Source organism: Pelecanus crispus, chromosome 9, assembly GCF_030463565.1.
Source record: "Pelecanus crispus isolate bPelCri1 chromosome 9, bPelCri1.pri, whole genome shotgun sequence".
Taxonomy (NCBI): domain Eukaryota; kingdom Metazoa; phylum Chordata; class Aves; order Pelecaniformes; family Pelecanidae; genus Pelecanus; species Pelecanus crispus.
In genome coordinates this window covers 28,951,516-28,972,915 of record NC_134651.1, presented here as the reverse complement: position 1 = coordinate 28,972,915, position 21,400 = coordinate 28,951,516, and the positions used below count along the sequence as shown (strand labels likewise).

The window sequence follows — 21,400 nt, the reverse complement described above, 5'->3', positions numbered from 1 at the left end:
TCCCCAGCGCGCAGCCGGGGCCGCCCTGCCCGGCTGTTCCCGGGCACCCCCCCTGTCCCCGCCCGCCGCGGGGCCGCCCCCGGGGTTCCGCTGGAGCGCTCCTCAGCTCTGGGTGTAAAGGCAAGGCCTGCTCAGCGTGTAGCTCTGGAGCTAGGCATGGCCGGGTGGCTCCTGCACCCTCCGAGAGTCCCAAGCCCGGTTTGGTTTTAAATAAATATCGGTGTTCTCCAACCCTGGCAGGATGGAGCCGCCTGCTGCTGGCTGCTGCCCTGCAGGAGTCACACAGGGGTGAGTTCTCGGGTGGCATTTCAAGGAGGGCAGAGTACTAATCAAACGATCACAAGAAACCCCTGGAATGATTATAGTAGCAGGGGGTGGAAGGCAGGTCTTATTTTTCTCCTGTTCTACCAGTTTCCTAGACTTCAGGTTTCAGCAGCATTTTCTGTGCCGTTAAATCCTTTGTTCTGACTCTTTCCCAGACTCGCGAAGGTGTGGGTGAGTTACAGCACTGATCAGGGACTGAAAGCGAGTAGGCAGCAAGCAATAAGCAATGGTTCTGTGCAGTTAGAGGGGATGAGAGGGCTCTAGGTCCTCAAGCTCACTCAAAAGAGACTTCTAAAGGTCAGTAGCTATGAACACATGTAAATATACTTAATAACAGGCTAGTTTTATATATTCATCAATCTGCAGTTCAGTTTGATAGTGTTCTTTTCAGATTATGTAGTTCTCCTGTGGTTATAACCCTTTTTGAGTGGATTAGGAAAATCAAGGTTTTCCATAAAAGTTTAAGCTTAATAGGAATTAGATCAAAACTGGAGCAAGCCCATAGCCCAAACTGCAGCTATGTGGTTGGGGATTTGGATGTTAGAAACAGTATCTGCTTTGTGTCACAGATTTAGCTGTACTTACCTGCTACAACGATGGACAGCGAAGTGCAAAGGGATGGCAGAATCCTGGATTTGATCGATGATGCATGGAGGGAAGACAAATTGCCGTACGAGGATGTGGCTATCCCTCTGGTAGGTGAATTGCTACTTATCGATCTGAGTGAAGACTGGTGTGTTTACCCCAGTCCCTTCCAAGAAACAGCACAGAGAGTATTGCTTGTGGTGCAGCTAATTTGTACAAAAGGTTCCTGGGATGGATCTGACTCACTCTTTTTCTGTCCTACATGCCAGTCGTTCCTGTGTGCAGACGAGGTCATGGATGTTTCTCTCCCCCTCCCCCTGACCAGGTGCTGTATCTCCTCAGAACTGGAGTGCCCTTTCCCATCACACAGTTCTGGGTTTGGCACCAGGGGGAAGTAGAATCATCCTTTCTCTGTGCTTCCGCTTCATGTTACTAGTGTTTGAAGTGTTTCCCAGTTGGTTTGTAGAACAGAGAGGATCGGTCTCATGCTGACAGCTGCAGTCTTGGTTACACTCTATTTCCACTTCCTGAAATTCCATTAAGAGAAGCTGAAAATTTTTCAGATGTCTTTCTAATCAGTCTTTTCCAAATACGCTTGCTGCTGGCAGTTCAAGGATAGGAGTGAACAAACGGGCATCTGCAGCGGGACTCTTGCTTGTAGCACTACACCCAGTGCATGGCAGTTATCTTTTCAGGCAGCATACAGCTTGTTGTACAGCTATGAGGCCAGAGAGATCTAGCTGAGGAAAAGCTACCTCTGATCCCACAGATCCCCAAGTTGAAGCTTCAGATGTCCCGTACTGATGTCTTCCTTAGCCATTTAGGAACTACCAGGGAAGCGAGAGGTATCTGACAATTTTCCCTTTCCTTGTTCTCTCTGGTACACAAGATTTACCCTGGCTAGCACTGACAAAGCAGTCATGCCAAGATTGTGGGGACTGACAGGCTGCTAGTTTCTTTTAGCACAGAGACATTTCCAGATTGCCAGTGACATGGCTCAAGCTTTACCCCTTACAACACTGTCTTTTCAGACAGGGCAAGGAGCACCTACACACCTCCAGAATCCATACATACATCATGCAAGTTTTCCTGTCAAGATCAGGGCTTGAGGGAATGATCTTGCAGAACTGTGATTCTCGGATACGAGAGCCCAAACCCTGCTTTGCTTGGGATAACCTTTATTAGGCAGACTGAATATTATAAACTAGTTCCTTGCTGACATTTGCCTTTGCCCTGTGTCCAAACATTACTGTTTCTTTCCTTACAGCCATCTCTTGAGCTACTTACAGTCACATACAGATGGCAGCCTCAGAGCAGGAAGCCTCATCAAGTAACAATAGAAAGAAAAGCCTGGCTATGGATATAAAGATCCCCAGGGATGGGATTGGCTCTGATCACGTAGAAAAACCAGCACAAATTCACAGGAGACTTACTCAGTGGCATTGTAAAGTAGCAAATAGAATGGCTGTAAAGTGGTATTTGAGCCTGTCCTGCGTATCTGATCCAGTGCTCACTTGAGAGATTCCCATGAACTCAAATTGGCTCAAATCATATGCTGTTTTCAAAACTGAAAAAATTTATTTCACTCATGCTGGGATTTCCAGAGATCTAGAACTCAGAATTCTTGCCCAAATGGTATCTGGCAGAATAACACACACTCTGTGTGACCACACCACTACAGCAACACAGAGAACAAATAATATAGGGAAGGAAAATGAAATCTCAGTTAAACTATACTTCCTCCTTCCTGTGTCGTGAGCAGCTCTGTGTTGCACCTGGTAGGGGTTTCTGACTTCTACTGTTGATGTAGCACAGCCACACCTGTGTTCAGCATGTAGAACAAAGAAGAATTTCTCACCTGCCATAGGGGAGTAACATGTTACAGTTGTCTTAACAGCTGTAATAAATGCAGTACCTGTGTTCTTGACAACAGCAAAAGAAACACATTGCAAACAAGCAATGGAATAATTGCATCGTACTATTATTTACTTATTTTGCATTTGCTATATATTCTCCTTCTTCATTGCGTGTGCAGTCTGAGTGCATAGCAAGGCCCCAGGGTCCTGGAAAACCAATTTACCTTTCAGCTTAAGCACCATGTTCATGTGAAAAGAATATTTTTCATAACTGGACTTAGTAATATTTTTAAGTGGATCAGTATGTATGATATGTATTGTTCAGATGCACCCTCTAGTCTCATTTATGGATTTTTGTATTTATTCTTATGAAGTCTTACTAACCCACTCCTTTTAGGAAGCATATTATGTGTGGAATGCATTGTACCTCTGTTTTGTTCTCAGAATGAGCTTCCTGAACCAGAGCAAGACAATGGTGGCACAACCGAGTCTGTGAAAGAGCAAGAAATGAAGTGGACAGATCTGGCTCTCCAGTATCTCCATGAAAACATTCCACCCACAGGAAACTAGTGAATCAGTGAGATCTCATGCAGTGGATGCATGAATGCAATATAAAAAATATTTTTCAGCTGACCATCACTGTCATAAGCTTCTCTAAGGAGGAAACAACATTTCTGAAGAAGGCTCAGATTGAAACAATGGTTCTACTCACAGTGACCAAACACAGTTTAAAATGCTTCTATAATGAGCGTGAAATAACAATGGCTATCTGATGTTTCAGAGCTAATACCAGAATGTTTCTCCTACGTAAAATTATTTCATATCTTCTGTTAAATTGTTCTTAAGTTGGTGCCAGTTCTGATCTTAAATGTTTTCTACATGTGATAAAAGAAGTAATTTTTACTGTCTCAAGTTGTTACTGATTCCTGTGTATTCTGTGGTTAGAGTTCAGTGTACAAAAAACAAATAACCATAAGTCAGTTGTTACCACCTTTAACTAGTGTGTGGCTGAGGAAGGTTGTGTGGGGCAGGCATGAAAGACTGGTCAATAGGATTCAAGTAATCAGTAAGCAGAGGTGGTTATTTGAACTCCTCATCTCAGGACTTGATGGTACTGGTGGACAGAATTTCCAGTGCTGACATCCGGGGTATGTTTGCCAATACACTTACTGTAAACAGACAGTCAAATTTATGCTAAAATGGTGGTTACTCAAAATCATTGCCTTTTGAGGGATGATTGAGAATTACAAGAAAGAGCCTGCCAGTCCCAGTGTACCACCTGTTGAACTGATAGCCACTTGGATGAGCTGTCTCAGATGAGAAACAGAAATCTGAGGAAAATGGTAGGGAAAAGGAACAAGTGGGGCTTAGCCTCAGGCAATAAATTGTTACCTCTTTTTACGCTGAGGAGAAAGGCAAGGCCCTCTTGATTTCTTTATCTCATTTTATCTCTGATTCTCAAATGCCTTTTGCAATAGGTAAAAGCCTTCTGTTCATCTTGCATGTTTCATAGTTGGACCAATTCCTTCACACCATTGGCAGAACTTGCTAAGGAGAAAATATTTTGACAGAGTTTAGGATTACTGGTGGAGGTGAGAAAGGAACTGGAAGGAAAACAATATTTTGAATTATTTTCTTCTGCCAGTGCATGAGAAAAAGCACTTTCCTGGAGCCTGCAGCTTCCAGATTCTGCAGAAGTTTTCTAGTGTCTTTTCTCAACGTTTATCCTCTTCAAAATAACAAAAGCCAACTTTTGCCTGTGTGATTACCAAATGGAATCACAGCACAGTACATGTCCTGTGAGACTATGATTGCTGAGCTGTGCAAGGATGGAGAGCTCAAGGTGCTTGTGAAAAAAATCATGTGCATTGCTGGGTGCGCTGATGTCTGAGGTGTAAGCCGTGCCTGCACCAGACAAGCAGCATGCACTTGTCTGAACAAGAAGGAGCTGCAGCCCGCCAGCAGGCAGAGTTAAGGATTAACCCAAGAATTAGCAAAGTCAAAAAGCTTAGTATGTACGGCATGGACCAAAGAAACAGCTATGCAGCTGGGAACTGTAATAGTTCAGCTCTTCATTGGATCATCACCAGGGGGTAAAAACCAAGCCTGTGCTTAATGAGGTGTTTCTGATCCTCCCCATGTTCCCTTTCCCTGGCCTACGTTAGAAGAATTTGCAAAGAAAACATTACACAAAGCTACCACGCAGCTTTTATCCAGCAGCCATCCCTGTTCTCTCTTCTGCTCCCCTCTCACCCCTTTACAAACTCCCCACCACCCTCATCTTTCCAATTTTACCACTAGATCTTCCAGCTCCAATTTCAGACTTCCTTTCCTGTCCCTGACAGTTGTCTTTGCATCTGCCATCTTCTTCCTCCTGTCCAGCGGGGGGAAAAAAAGCTTTTCATACCTGAATTAGAGCTGGATTCATGAGGTTCCAGCAGGTCTGCAAGAAGACGTGGTGGGGATGCCAGATGTACGACTGTTATCCAAGACAGCAGTTGCTTGGCAGCCCAGCTGTGGTGGGTTGACCCTGGCTGGATGCCAGGTGCCCACCAAAGCCGCTCCATCACTCCCCCTCCTCTGCTGGATGGGGGAGAGAAAATGTAACGAAAGGCTCGTGGGTCAAGATAAGGATAGGGGGAGATCACTCACCAATTACCATCATGGGCAAAACAGACTTGACTTGGGGAAACTAGTTTAATTTATTACCAATCAAACCAGAGTAGGATAATGAGAAATAAAACAAAATCTTAAAAAAAAAAAAGAGATTGAGAGCAGCCCTGCGGAGAAGGACTTGGGGGTACTGGTGGATGAAAAGCTGGACATGAGCTGGCAATGTGCGCTTGCAGCCCAGAAAGCCAACCGAATCCTGGGCTGCATCAAAAGAAGCGTGGCCAGCAGGTCGAGGGAGGTGATTCTGCCCCTCTGCTCTGCTCTGGTGAGACCTCACCTGGAGTACTGTGTCCAGCTCTGGAGCCCTCAGCACAAGAAGGACAAGGACCTGTTGGAGCGGGTCCAGAAGAGGGCCACCAAAATGATCCAAGGGCTGGAGCACCTCTCCTACGGGGACAGGCTGAGAGAGTTGGGGTTGTTCAGCCTGGAGAAGAGAAGGCTGCGAGGAGACCTTATTGCGACCTTCCAGTACTTAAAGGGGGCCTACAGGAAGGATGGGGGCAATCTTTTTAGCAGGGCCTGTTGTGACAGGACAAGGACTAATGGATTTAAACTAAAGAAGAATAGATTTAGACTAGATATAAGGAAGAAATTTTTTACAATGAGGGTGGTGAGGCACTGGAACAGGTTGCCCAGAGAGGTAGTGGAGGCCCCATCCCTGGCAACATTGAAGGTCAGGTTGGACGGGGCTCTGAGCAACCTGATCTGGTTAAAGGTGTCCCTGCTCACTGCAGGGGCGTTGGGCTAGATGACCTTTAAAGGTCCCTTCCAACCCAAAGCATTCTATGATTCGATGATATGATTCTATGAACACCTTTCCCCTACCCCTCCCTTCTTCCCAGGCTCAACTTTACTCCTGATTTTCTCTACCTCCTCCCCTCCAGTGGCGCAGGCAGATGGGGAATGGGGGTTGTGGTCAGTTCATCGCACGTCTCTGCCGCTCCTTCGTCCTCAAGGGGAGGACTCCTCACACTCCTCCCCTGCTCCAGCATGGGGTCCCTCCCACAGGAGACAGTCCTCCATGAACTTCTCAAACGTGGGTCCTTCCCACGGGCTGCAGTTCTTCACAAACTGCTCCAGTGTGGGTCCCTTCCACAGGGTGCAGTCCTTCAGGAGCAGACTGCTCCAGCATGGGACCCCCACGGGGTCACAAGTCCTGCCACCAAACCTGCTCCAGCACAGGCTTCCCATGGAGTCACAGCCTCCTTCGGGCACATCCACCTACTCTGGTGTGCGGTCCTCCGTGGGCTGCAGGTGGATATCTGCTCCACCGTGGGCCTCCACGCGTGCAGGGGCACAGCCTGCCTCACCATGGTCTTCACCATGGGCTGCAGGGGAATCTCTGCTCCAGTGCCTGGAGCACCTCCTCCTCCTTCACTGACCTTCGTGTCTGTAGAGTCATTCCTCTCACATATTCTCACTTCTCTCCCCAGCTGCAATTGCTGTTGCGCAGGGTTTTTTTTGCCCCTTCTTATGTTATCCCAGAGGTGCTACCACCATTGCTGACTGGCTCGGCCTTGGCCAGCGGCTGGTCCATCTTGGAGCTGACTGGCATTGGCTCTGTCGGACATAGGGGAAGCGTCTTAGCAGCTTCTCACAGAAGCCACCCCTGTAGCACACACACACACACCCCCCGCTACCAAAACCTTGCCACGCAAACCCAATACAGCAATGGAGACCCAGACTGACTTGAACTGGTACCTTCCCTTTGTCACGACATTGTGCTGTGGATCTGCCTCCTGCCTGAGATGACAGAATCTCGTAGGTTAGAAGGGATGCTGGGCCACAGTGCTCAGGAAAGCCAGAGGGACATGGGAGAGCAGGGATTGTCATGAATGCTACCAAGGTAGGGCCCTGTGAAACCAAGTGCTGGCCCTGCCCAGATGCTTATCAGACTTGCAGTGACACCTACGTTCCTTGCTGCCTTTTGACATTCTTTGCAAAAGACAAATAGACATGCAATAATTTCCTTAGTTTCAACCTGTGTAGTCAAATTGCTGCTTACAATGTGATACCAAACCATTTGTGTCTTTGATCAGTCATTCCCCAGGGCAAACTATATTTAAAATAAGGAAACCTGGTAGAAGGTGCCCCACCTTTTTAAGAAGAAGCTTTAGTTGTATAACTAAAGACTGGTCTTAAATTCTTGGCTGGTAACTTCCTCCTTTCACCACACCTACTGTTGCTGGCAGAAAAAGAGCAAATAGTTGTCAGAGACAGCAGACACATGCCAAAGAAATTGTGGGATCCTTAAAATCTTTTACCTGTAGAAGTTCCATGTGGAAGTCCATATGCTGAAGCTATGTGTCATGTTCATCTACCTTTTGTATGGGGTGAAAACAGGTAAGAAATCAACCATGTGTTTTGAATGTTTTTGTCAAATATAGCATGCTTTCTGTGCTTTGCACAAACATGAATATATCTACCCTCTGTATTATAGATAATGCATAGGGTTTTTCACTAGCATTATTTATTTTGGCAAAGCAAATTATACTGGTTACATGAATGTACTCAGCTTTAAGAGTTCCAAAGGTAAAACCAGAAGTCATTTTTATTATCTTTTCCTCACTTTGCAAACATTTCTCTTATGTAAGTACTATCCATCGACACTGAAAATGTCATTTGAAATCTTCAGAGAAGAATGATTTCTTTTCAGCAGCATCTTATATGACAGACGCAAAGGATGAATTACCATTTATGAACAATAAGCCTCATTTGATATCCTCACAGCCCTATCAAGAATCAACCCATGTAACAATAAATAAATGTACTGCCTTGTGTTAGCGTACACACGGGAGCAAGTCAAGTTATAGCTCTCTGCTTTGTAGGGAAAACAAACAGGATTAAAAAAAAAAAAGTATTCTTACAAATACTAACTTGTATTTCATCAGGTTCTCTGGAGTAATCTTGGGGTTGCATTTTGCTTAGTTTTTTAAATATGCTGTAGGAAATGTAGTTATAAGTGGAAAAAGAGAATTGTGTGAAAAGGCACCAAGAAAACCCATTGAGATACTGAAGACCATTTTAAGAGGTAGAGGGCACACTCCTTTTGTGGAAAAGTGATGGAATTCTTCAATAATGCTACTGAGATTTGCTGTGTGGAAGTGAAGTGTGCTTAAAGCTGAAGACTTCATTATTGATGCATAAGACCAGTCTGTTGAAACACACTGTAAAAAGCCCAAGCAAGGTGACAGTGTTTTGAGTGTCAGTGAAACTGCCGACAGATGCAGAAGAAGCAACACATTTCTCTGAGGTCCATGCGAGGTGTTGACTGGGTGAGCAGCCCCCTTCGCGGGCTCTGTGTGGCAATACACTCTCCCGAGGACCACAGCTAGGACAACTACAAATCCGACCAAGTGACCACTGGCCCATTGAAGTGAAAATCTGTTGAAACTTCGCTTTGCAAGAGGACAGACCGGTGGAGTTAAAAAACTCAGCTGCTATTCTGTTCATGCAGACAGCCTCAAGATCACAGCCCCAAAATGCCACTATTGCAAACCCTGCCTGTCTATAAGATGAACATCTAGAACAGAAGGAAGAAAAAGCCTCCAAACACTATTTCTAAGAAAGAAATGGAGAGACCATGGAATGCAGGCCTGAAGCAGCACTGACTGCAGTAAATACCACAGGGTCTGCCTGGGACCGTTCTCATGACCACAACACTCCTACCGGGGAGTATGTAACTTCAGAATATATATACACACACATATGTAACTTCAGAACCAGCTTATTCTGAAGGTACCCCTCCTGCTGCAATAGCACCTCAGAGGCTGATCTGAAGCTCGAGACAAAAGATGTCCAGCTCCCACGTAGGAACATCAGTTTAACAGACTGGTATGCCCCCAGCTACAGGTGCTGACATGTCAGAGCACCTTGCCCAGGGAACTGCTGTTTGCTGTCCTATTTTACATATCAGAAAACTGAGCAGAGGGAGAAAAGTGAATTGCCTGAGGCTGTTCAGCAAGCTAATGGCCAAGACAGGGCTGGAGCAAGTTAATGGGACACTGGGTTAATTGCCACATTTATTCACCGTTCCTGGAGGGAAGCGGTCTGTTGGACATGGGTTAAGTACAGGGCCAGGCTGTGAGTTTCCACCTCACTTATTTGCTTGCAGAGTTAATCTCAATAAGCCTCTTGCCCCATCAGAGAAATCTTATTGGAGTTTCAAAGACACTTCCAGCCATTTGGATAGGATTCACTGTGCTCACAGAATGAAGAGCAAAGCCAGGATAACTGGCTGTCCTCATGTGTCAGCTTTTGTAACACATGTTGGATGAGTCTGGGACATGCACCAACCTGCCAGAAGAGAAGCTTACAGGTTTTCCCCCACTATTAGCACTGATCTGATTTTGTTAATCAAAATAGAACAAGCCTAACAGACTTAGTGCAGATATAACAAGGCTTTTTAAACAATTCCTGTGTTAGGTATTAGCAAATGCCAATCAGCTCTTTAAAAGCTCTTCTTTACCAGAAGGTTTGGGCTGTTCTGGTGACAAGCATAGTGCTCCTCTAGGCAAGTCTCAGCACAATGCAGGAAACATAGAAACAAATTAAGCAATCAGTGCAATCTTGCACCATATAGAAGTAATTCTTGCCTGGCATTTCTGCCTGTATTACTACAGCTTCAGTGGTGGTAAAGATGATTAACAATACTATATGATAATACTATACAATAACTAAAACAATTTCTAGTTATTAGTAAAAATAAATATAATTGGGTTTTTTTATGTTGCAGTAGCACCTAGAGGACAGTCATTGAGTATCACTGTGTATGCTGGTGTATATCAGCAAGAAATGATAACTTCCCTCTGCTAGTTACTTTCAGATCTCTGCATGAGCAGTGTCATAGGAGGAGTCTTGCTACTGTTTCTCTGGAGCACCTTGGCACTGTAAGAACGAGGTGAGAGCAAGCAGGGCAGGAGACAGCCACCCAGATCACCTTTACTCTTGCAAGCAGGGGCCAGAGTCACACTACCCCTGGGAGCCCTGTTTAAAGCATTACAGAGGCAGAACACCCTCAATTCAAAAGCCACTGATTTCAACCAGTATTCCCTGGGCCTGGCTGAGGGTTCATTTTCCACCACTCCTGTCCTGCTATTCATATTTTACCATAGGCTTTTTACAGGAAGGACTCCATGGATTTCAAATGTTAAAATTTATTTCTGAATTTATGGTAGCAATTTAAAATATCCAGTTGGACTTAACTGCAACATCCTTTTAGCCTATTAACTTTTATTTCTGGAGCTCCTGGGGCTTCTACAAAGTAATTAGCAGAACTATGGCAACTGAGCAGATTATTTTTTGTGCTGGGCACACAGCATTTACATCACTCTCATGCTCCTGATTTCCATAGGAGGAAAAAAGGGAAAGTTGCTCATAGAAACTGTGAGAGTTTCATCATTTAGAAATTAAAATGCACAGAGAATGGGAGATCTGCTAGAGCACAATTAGCTTACAGCTGCAGGTTTTCCAAACTCTTCTACCTACTGCACAGCCCTTTAAGCAACAAAGATCAGGAAGATTTGTCTAGCAACTGCAGCCTGAACAATTACTGCAACCCAGGGCATATATGTGAGGGAGAGACTCTCTCCCACAAGGTTCTTCAATAAGATTAAGGGGATTTGGGGAAAAGGATTGTGAGCCAGGGAGAGGCGACAAAACCTGGGAAGGCCTTCATAAGCAGTGTCTGTCTGGAGACAGTTATTCCATTCCCTGCTAGTGCCCTGTTGGAGATTGTATTGGATTCTGAAGGCTCAGCTGTTGTTCTGCTGGAAAAGCAAGGAACAAAGACAGGCTTTCAAATGGCAGAGACCATCCCATAAAGCAGCACTTACATAAAATTTAGTTACTCTTCAGCTGTGTATAAAGCAATATCAGTAACATATCTCATGCAGTCAAAGGGTGTCCCGTTTCGCGGTCTGAAGTAGCAGGCTGCCTCTGCAAATACAAATGAAGCATTGAGCTGTCCCTCGCAACAGCAAGATCCTCTGCAGCTTGTCAGCTCCAGACTGGAGTTACAAACAAACCACAAGGATATCTCTTTACCCTAGAACCTGTCCAGAGCATCTGGGTGTGCCCTCAGACCAACACAGCAACCATCCTAGTTGTCAGTCTCTAATACCTTCCTCACACTAGTGGCATTTTTGGAGAAAGTCCATGCCATCGCCCAGCTGCTAGTGGAAGCCAGACTTTGCTGTTTCAGGGAATGCTACTCCGAGAAGGTATGCTTGCTGTCTTTGTTCCAACACAGCAAGAAGTTTCAGGGTAACTCCAGTCATAAACATGATGGAGAGGAAAGGAGCACCCCAGCTCAGACAGCTCACGACATATGTACCTGTGCCTGCACAGGGCTGGCAGGTAGAAAAGGTCAAAGCAAACGCATTGGTGCTAACCTCAGGATTGCCACACTGTGCTCTTTTCAGATCCCGGGGAGACATGCCCTGCATTCACGGCTCTCAGCATCAGCAATGCTTTGATAGGGACAAACCTGAAAGTGAAGCTGCTGCTCTACACCAGACAGAACCCAAACTGTGCTGAAGAGCTCGATTCAACAGCCTCCAAGTATCTAGATGTGACCAAGAAAACCACCTTCATCATCCACGGATACCGACTCACAGGCTCTACCCCAGTCTGGATCCCTGAGTTGGTACATCTCCTACTTTCTGTAGAAGACATGAACGTCATCCTTGTGGACTGGAACCAGGGGGCAACAACCATCATCTACAGTAATGCTTCCAGAAACTGCAAGAAAGTTGCTGAGATTCTGAAGAAACTCATTGATGAAATGTTGGTAAGTTGAATGTTCACACTATGATATAATCATTAATGCACAGTATGTAAAGGGCACAAAGGAAGTGTTTAAAAACAGCAGGATGTCTGGGAAAAGAAACTCCTAAAAAGGAATACATTCATTTTTGGAAGTGCAGCTATACTGCAGTGCCAGATTCTACCCTTGGACTTGGTATGATGGTATTTCATTGCAATATTCAGTTTACACTCTAAGCCTCTATATTTCTGGATACAAAACTCTACAGACATGTTTTCCCATACATAGAAACTGTATTTCCACTTTCTGGATGTCCAAAAGTCAGCTTATGGGGATCAGCTACAGTTCACAGCTTCTCTAAGCTGTTGCACAGGCACCGTCAATGATGACACTGGATCATTGTGTCTGCTAATGCCTTGCAGGAACCACAGCTGGAGTTGTACTCATGGGGCCCATGAATACTCGTTCCTGTCCATGCTTGTAGTCACTGCCGCAGGAAAATACGACCATTGCCTGAACTGTTCTCATTGCAGCTCTCTTGTATATGGGCCTTCAACATGAGTGCTAGTTGTACTGTGGGACTATCAAAGGGGGAATATTTACACACAGTAGAACACACCAAAGGAAAACGTGTGAGAAGTAGGGAGCTGCATTTACATTCCTCTTCCTGATATTTTTTATGCCTTTCATGCGCCTAAAATCTGTGACCATGAGTACTTTTAAATCTCAGATTGATGGAGCATCACTTGACTCCTTGCACATGATAGGAGTGAGCCTGGGAGCACACATCTCTGGCTTTGTGGGACAGATGTTTGATGGTACACTTGGAAGAATCACAGGTAAACCCTTCTTCCTGTCAGTCCTTTTGCTTCAAGGATAGCTGTTCACCGTGAGCAGAGTGACCTGCATAGCACTGAAATGATGGCATGCTCATGGTTTTGTGTTGCAGGCCTTGACCCAGCAGGCCCCCTGTACAGAGGAAAGCCACCTAGTGAGAGGCTGGATCCTACAGATGCACAGTTTGTTGATGTCATTCATTCAGACACTGACGGTATGTGACATTTCTCCTCCTTACCATTATGAGGAAACCTTAGAGACTGATGGGGAGCACAGGAAAGCAGGGGCTCTGGTAGGCAGCACTGCTGCGGGATCCTTGCTCTTTTGGCCCAGGAGGACAGCAGTCTCCTTCAGTGGTGCTGTGAAGGGCTCTGTGGTCCTGTGTTGCCCACACTGTGCTCAGCACTCCCTCGGGAGCTGCCGTTTTATTTGCATTTCAAAACATGCTGCTGTTCTATAGCAATTATAGCCTCACGGCCCATGAAGTACAAGGACTTAGGCACTGGTGCAGGAGTACCCTGTTGCTACCACAGCACACAGTCCTGCCAGAGCAGTTCCACACTAACACTGCACTGCGGGGTCAGGCTGCTGCCAAGCATGCAGCATCTCAAAAGCTAGTCACGCAGCTCAATGCCTTGCACAGCAGATCAGCTATCCCCAAACCTGTGGCTCCCCACATGATGCTTCCAGTCTTCATCCCATCTCCCGTGGGCTAAACCTTCCTCCAGGGCGAATCTGGAACCTCCCTCAGCCCTCTCCTTTCCCAACTGGTGCACAGCACATATTCACATCTGCCAGCCAGGCCAGCAGTGTGATGCAAGCCCTCCGCTCTGCTCCCACTGGCATCCTACCCCCAGCACTTGGCTTTCCCACCTCATTGCTGCCTCTCCTCTTCTCCCAGTCCCTCCAGGAACTCAGGCTTCAGCAGCACAGCAACACCCAGTGTTTCACATCCCTTTTCCTCTCCAGCACGCAGTGACACAAAAAGCCAAATTTTGTACTGTCACATGCACAGACTTATTTTAGGTATTCGATACCATTGCTAAAATGACACAGTTGGGTCACAACTGTTTGGCCTGCTGCTTAAATAGATGAATGACATTAATATTCCTGCACAGACAGGCATCCTAGAGCTAAATAACTATTATTTTTTCCAGTTAATTTTTCTTATGTTTCCTTCTTCTGCATTTTACGATTTAATATTCCCTCCCCACACCCCTGATATTTTCTTTTGTCAGGACTAGGTTACACAGAAGCACTAGGACACATAGACTTCTACCCCAACGGTGGGACCGACCAGCCTGGCTGTCCACTGACAATATTTTCTGGTAATTAATTCTGCCTTGAATTGCACAAACACTGACAAAATGTTTCCAATTAGAAAAGAGGAGGAGGCCAGAGAAACATCATCACTGCTTAGAAAATACATGAAAACCATATTCTGGGAAAGCCATGATGGCAATCTCTTCCCAGTGCTGATGTGGCCCACTGATGTAACAGGAGTTTAGCTGATGTGCACCAGGCAAACGTTCGAGTCAGGGATGATCCTTCTGCTCTGTGTCACAATGCAACTGGGATTAATCTTCCGTGTAAAAAGTCATCAGGCATATTTCTGCTTCATTTTGTGACTATGTTTAGAAAGCCTGTGGGATTTTTTTTTTTTTAATTACTTAGAACACACACAAAACCCCAGAGACTAGCAATGGCAAGAACCTGTTCAGAAAACGGGTTCAAGATGAATGTGGGGTAGGCAGTTATACAGAATCCAATGTGCCTTTCTTGGCAGTGACAGACAGTGCAGTCTGGCAGGCAGAGCCCTAGCAAGAAAGCTTTTTTCTTTTCCAGCCTGGCAGCAGAACTGGTTTTATGAAAGCTGGGTGAAGAAGATACTTCACAGAAGAAAAGGCAGTAATGTGAACTCAACCTTTATCAGACCCAAGAGAATCTACATAGGAAACCAGCCTGAAACAAAAATCCATAGGAGATGAGGCTTCACTCATTTTGCTGCTCATGCATCAACTCATTTTATTAATTATGTCTTTCTAAAGAGTTTTTTTACACCAAAACGGAAGGCCATGTGCAAAAAAAAAAAAAAAAAACCACCAACCAAAAAACAATATCCAGCTGTCAGGCCTGAGCTCAGAGAGAAGATAAGAACACCTGAGATGGAGTAGGATCCATAGCTGGATCCTCTGGAACTGCAGTAACAATATGAACAAATATGTTTTTAAAACCAAAAAAGACAAGAAAAGTAGACACAGGCAGAGCTGAGTGCACCCAAAGGGAGAGGCTAGTGCCCACTTACCGCTCTGCCACAGCCCAGTGCTCCCCAGTGCAATCTGTTGTGTTCAGACTAGTCAGTGACTGTCCACTGGTGTGTCTTTTTTTGCTAGTGCATTAATACTGTTTTCCTGAAGCATGAGGATTGCTAACAAAATATTTCTTCCCTATGTATGATTAAGGATTGCAGTATTTTAAATGTGACCACCAGAGGTCTGTTTTCCTGTTCATGTCATCCCTGAAACAGAGCTGCAATATTACTGCATACCCATGTGACTCATACAGAAATTACAGGAATGGCAAATGTACCAGCTGCGAAGCTTTTTGGCCTATGCCATGCCCCATCCTAGGTAAGGATCCAGGGAATGTAAATACATCCTGAATACATGTGTCTGACAGAGCTGCCCATCGTTACTGTAACTTAGTGTGTGACAAATGTTTTACTAAAGGACTAATACAACACGGTGCTTTGCAAAAGCATGTAGGTTATTTCCAGAGGTCTTTGAGATGGTGTCTCCTTGGCTTCTGCAGAGGTACAAGCCTCTGCTGCAGGCAAAAGAGGCCTGAGAAATTTCCTTGTTCTTTGTATGGTCACATCATGTTATGATCTGGAACAGAAATCCACATGTAAAGGATCCTGAACTAGAAAAGCCAAGACTTGGGATCTTCACACTAAAGTCACAGAAACAATGAATTAAAGTCCATTAGTTGCAGAGTTTGAGGGATAGGGGCATGTTGTTGCTAAACCAGAATATTTTCTAAGAAGTTTTCAGCACCGCAAACCCTTCTTAACCCTAAAAGGGATGGCAGAGGGGTGAACAAAGGGTTTTCTGCTTTTTTGTAACTGACCCACAGAGGTGTCCCAGCCTGGATGTGACAGCCCAGCTTCACGCTGCCATTTCTGAAATGTTGATGCTAAAAACCCTGATACTTCCAGAAATGAACTTGCAAAGCTAAGGGGATGATTTTCATTCTGCACTGCAAAATGAAATCCTTCTTGACTATGGATATCAGATATGGAAAAAGATCAATCTGCAAGTGCTGACCAGTAACCAGGCATATTTAGACACTCGGTTGGCTTTAGTTACACAAGTAAAATTAAGCCCCAGTATAAGTCTACAGAGTATGGGAGCATTTGTCACAGTACTACCTTGCAGCTGGCAAGCAATATTCTATTTCTTAAATAGTTGCTTTGTTATTTTCAGCAATTTAGTTGCTTATATACCTGTGCAGTAATTCTCTGTTTCATTTTCAAACTGTCATCTATAGGTTATTATGCCCATAAGTGGAAAAGCTATTTAACACAACAGAGCCATCCAGTGACAAGTATGTTTTTTGATACAGCGGACAAAGAGCCATTTTGCAGTAAGTGACTAAGATTTCCGAGATTATTTTTCTTTGTGTATTGCCTCCTTCAGCAATAGCTGAGCAGAGATGGTTAGTTGCTATTGGCATCATAGGCAGCATTTTAGAAACAAAGCCAGTGGCTGCTGGATAGAATTGTGTCCATCTGCAGTCTTGCCATTACATTCCTTACCTGCAAACCTGCCTGGTGCTGTAAAAGCCAACTACTCGCTAGAGATGTGCAAGAACAGGCTCATCTTGCTTACAGTGCTAGGAAATTTTTTGTTCAAAAAAAGGGTAGATGTGGCACTTCGGGACATGGTTTAGTCTAGTCTACCCTTGATTGGTTTAGAGTAGACTTGGTAGTATATGTTAATGGTTGGACTGGATGATCTTAAAGGTCTTTTCCAACCTAAACCATTCTATGATTCTATTCTATGAAATTTGTTGAGAACACGCAAATGAAATATAAAAGGGTAGTTCCTAAACTGTGTTTCAAAACAACACACCACTCTTGTGCAAGTAAGAGGTGTGTGGGAACGATGAGAGTCAAAGATGTGCTCTGAGCTGAACAGGTGAAAAAGCTACCCTGGATAAAAGTGAAAGGCACAGGGAAAGGGCCCAGGCGAGGGGGAATTGGGGAAGAAAGGTTGCACCCTCACGATCACCAACATACCAAGCCATGGGCAGGGATTATGGCCTGAGCTCCAGCAGGTGAATTCAGTGAATTACAGATCAGAGTAAAGAGCAGACAATTCTGCTCCATGACAGAGAATACAAACGAATGATGCTGAGAACAGAAATGAAAGGGATCAGGGGAGACAGGAGAAAGAACAGGCAAGCTGAAAATGAACAGGGAAGGCAGGGAGTGAAAGGCGGTGTGCTGAAAGCCACACAGAGAGGCCATCTTGCATGCTACTTGTGAGCCCTTGCTGTAATGCTTTCCCAGATATCTCTTAATATTTCTGTTAGAAATCTCTGCAAAGGAAGGAGAAAGAGATTTTAGAGATAAATTGAATGGGTTGTGTCAGATGAGAAAATGGGAGGAAAGACGTACACCATCTGCAGCTCAGCTCCCAGACAGGCACACAACCAGTCTGGAAAGCAGAGCGCGCAGAGTCTAACCAGCCTCTCTCTCCCTCTCACCTCAGTTTATCACTACTTTGTGGATATTATTACGTGGAACAAAGACATCAGAAGAGGCACCTTAAGCATGGTACTAGTTGATGAAACTGGGAAGAAGGCAGAATCTAAAGTTAATCCGTAAGTTTTTACAGATCATCAGATTGGTAATGTTAGCAAATCACTTGGTACAACTGCATATGGGAGGAGGCAAGATAACCTCCTCTAATTTCTTTGCTGATACTTGATAGCGTACATGCCTTAGGGCTTGCCTGGCCCTATGCGATTTTCCCAGGCTCCCCCAGTGCACACCAGCTGACAGACCAGCCCTTTGGTTTGGACCCTTCTCAGTCATCTTAAGGACTGAAGTGGACAATCTCAGCCAGCGGCACAGCTGTCCTAGGCTTCCACTAAATCAGGAAGAAAACCACATCTCCCCGTCTTTCCTTCCCTTTCCTGGGAGTGTTCTGTTCCTGCTTCAGGTGCCCAAGACAGCTGGGGTGAACCTGGGCCTGAATATGTAACATCCAAATCGACTCATTCCACTTGGAGAGGCAAATTAATGACTGGTGTTTATGTGGACATACAAATTCCTGACTGATATAAACACACTTCAAGCCAAACAAGTCCTGCTCAACTAGTTTTCCCAAGTGTTTCTAACTAATTATTCTCTCAGCCGTATCTGCTTGCACTGGAGCAACCTGCATAACTCCCTGGGGCTGCACAACAGGACCACCCCACTCTGCAGAGCACATGACAGCTCAGTGGGCAGCATGCTTACACACACACACACGGTAAACACCTTTGACAGGTTAAAACTTGTCCTATTTGCCAGGCCTCCTAAAACTTCTAAACAAGGCCAGTCATTTTGAATGTTGCAACCAGGATACACTTCCAGTCATATCTGCACTCTTCACCTTCATAAGGGAAACCTGAAACTATGGCTATACAACCAGCTATATAAAGAGCGTGTTGTGTGGCCACAGCGGTCTTATAAGCAGCTCTGCTGCTTTTGCACCAAGACCGGTGCAGTTTTCATGTATATCTCAAAGTGGAACCAGCCACTCTGTCAAAAAGGACCAAGGTCAAACCCCAGCCCTGCAAGGCTTCATGTCTTTAAGCCTGTGCTATTTTCCTATCCTGAGAAGCTGGATTGCTCTCCGTTAATTCTGGTCAATGCTGCATTGTTTCACAGATGCTTCTGCTGCATTTGCCAGAAGAGAACTATCAGAAATTTAGTTAGGGGCATTAATACCCTCAAGGTACCATCTTCCATTTGTAGAGCTACCTCAGCCATGCAGCGTTGTTACAAACAGATTTTTATATACAGCAACCTATTCTGTGAACTCCACGGATGACTTGGTACTCAGACCTGCACAGACAGCCATGGATGAACAACATTTGGGTCTAGTCCACTGGGGTTCAAAGCAGAATCACAGTGAAGACTCTGCTTTGGGACCAGAGCAAACAGCATCAGACCTCTGTGTCCCCACTCCCACAACTGAGTGCAAAAGCAGCCGTGCAGGTTCACACCTGCAGACCTGAATCCATGCCCATTTCCTGTAAAACAGAAACTAATTGTAAGTTCAGTCCTCCTCCTCCCCCAGCACTTTTCTAATATTATACTGAATATATTAAAAATGGTGCTATTCCCTCGGTGACTCTCTGACACCTTTATCTTTAGAGAAGCTGCAGCCTTTCAGCAGTACAACCAAATCACTTTGCTAATTGGATTCGACCAGGACTTTGAAAATGTAGAAAGAATTTCCTTGACATTTTCCACGGGATCTGTCATTGGCCCAAAATTCAAACTCAGGATTCTCCAAATGAGGTTCCGGTCACTTACAAATCCAGAAAGGTAAGCAGAAGTTTACAAACCATTTCTGTTGTTGCAAACTGGACAGAAGTGAATGAATCTCCCAGATGCCTGGCCTGGCTGAGTTAATCCAGAAGAATTATATTTATCGTACATTTAATAATTCTTGCACATATATCTTGGGAATAAATTCTGCCTTCAGTGCATGCACACAAATCCCATAGCTGAACCTTAACACAGAGGTTGTCTTATTGTACTAAAAAGATGTAATTAATGGTCTGACTCTGACGTGGTCTGAAATTTTAACCTTTGGTCAGGAAAATGACCTTTGAGTAGCTACAGAGAAGCTCCCCAGGCCTGAACTCTGGGCTGAAAGTAAATGCAACTCTCAGGGAAATACGTGTCTAGCCCCAAATACACATTTTATATCCCAGTCAATTTCTATGTCCAGTCAAACAGGGAGATTAATTTACTCCTGGAATTCCAGTAATGGGGAGCCGCTGGCCACTATGCCCCAAAGCACTGACTACTGCCCGCAACATCATGAGGTACCTACCAGGTCATTTGCTGATGAGATTTCTACAGCTGCTTCAGTCACCTTGTTAACCTCTGTCTGCTCTATGGTCCTACCCTTAAACTTCCCTGATTTTTAGGGCACCTTTGGAGGACGGGATCTCTGCCTGAGCTCAGCGAGTACAGCATCTCTTAGGTTGACCTTGTGTGCAAGGACAGTACGTGGACATCAAGCCATACATGCTTTAAATTTGGGTTAAAACAAGGATTGCACATCACAGAGTGGGAAGGGTAGAGCAAAAAAAGGACAGAGCTGCAGAACATGTTTCTTTGCAGTTCATGAAGGTCTAATTAGTCTTAGAATAAGGAAAAGATTGTGCATGCCTAATAAGCAAAGTCCTTCTGCTGCTCCTCCCCTCACTGACACTCCCCTTCTGCTGTCCTACATCTCCACAGTCACTTTCAGCCCCAAATCCACATTTAATCTTTTAAAAAGTAGATGCAAATGCCCAAACATTTCATCAGAGGCTGTCCACTCTCCCCTAGGAGGGGCTTCCACAGGCTATGAGTACAGTTTCATGACTACTTTAACACCATTAAGTAATCAGTCACTGCCACAGGAGGGATGTGCTGCCCTCTCTCCTTCCCTATGCCAGGGCGGATGCTCATGTGACCCCAGGTGAAAGCCTAAGTACTTCTTGTTTTTCGGCTGGGCTAGTCCCAAGCCAGATCAATGCCTGGTCTCAGCTCAGAGCGGCAGCACAATCCCTAATGCTGACACCAGGGAATCGACAGGAACACGCAGGTGGGCAAGGGGAGATGGAAGGACCACCCATTTGGTGGCCATGCAAGTGTAGATTGGCTTAAAGGGAACTGTGAACTCTAGCCAGTACCTCACTTTGCTTGCCTTTTCGTTTTTCCATGAGGCAAAGCAAAAAATGACGTAGAACAGAATGAAAATATGCTCAAGGCATCCCTGACCTTGCTAAAACTTGAAGTCCCCCTAAAGCGAGGTGGACTTCAAGCCAGTTGTCTTCAGAATGTGACTTATTTTACATAAGCCTGCAGCACTCTGGGAGACTTGCCTAGGGGATGGATGATGCAAGAAAGGCTGATTTTTCACTTTTGGCTCATGCTGGTTTTACGCAGACCACAGCTGTGCAGATACGACCTTGTCCTGATGGAGAACATCAGAAAAACCTTCAAGCCCATCCCATGTTGGAGCAGGAGCTAAGACCCGCATGTGTTATTTCGGAATGTTACGGGTGACCGTGGCGGACATTT

The 21,400-nt window shown here is 45.1% G+C and overlaps 2 protein-coding genes across 2 annotated transcripts; both read left to right on the top strand.

The window, feature by feature from the left end:
- Positions 1-248: 248 nt before the first annotated feature.
- Positions 249-3,615, top strand: ANAPC13 (anaphase promoting complex subunit 13). The gene is made up of 3 exons (XM_009477573.2): positions 249-288; positions 894-1,019; positions 3,210-3,615. Exons 2-3 carry the CDS (start codon positions 921-923, stop codon positions 3,333-3,335), a joined length of 225 nt encoding a protein of 74 aa, XP_009475848.1. The 5' UTR covers positions 249-288; positions 894-920; the 3' UTR covers positions 3,336-3,615.
- Positions 3,616-7,729: 4,114 nt separating this feature from the next.
- LIPH (lipase H) lies at positions 7,730-21,350 on the top strand. The gene is made up of 10 exons (XM_009477574.2): positions 7,730-7,781; positions 11,861-12,228; positions 12,935-13,043; positions 13,154-13,255; positions 14,280-14,369; positions 15,504-15,671; positions 16,591-16,686; positions 17,817-17,928; positions 19,472-19,645; positions 21,266-21,350. The coding sequence occupies exons 1-10, from the start codon at positions 7,730-7,732 to the stop codon at positions 21,348-21,350; spliced, it is 1,356 nt and encodes a 451-aa protein (XP_009475849.1).
- The last annotated feature ends 50 nt before the right edge of the window (positions 21,351-21,400 follow it).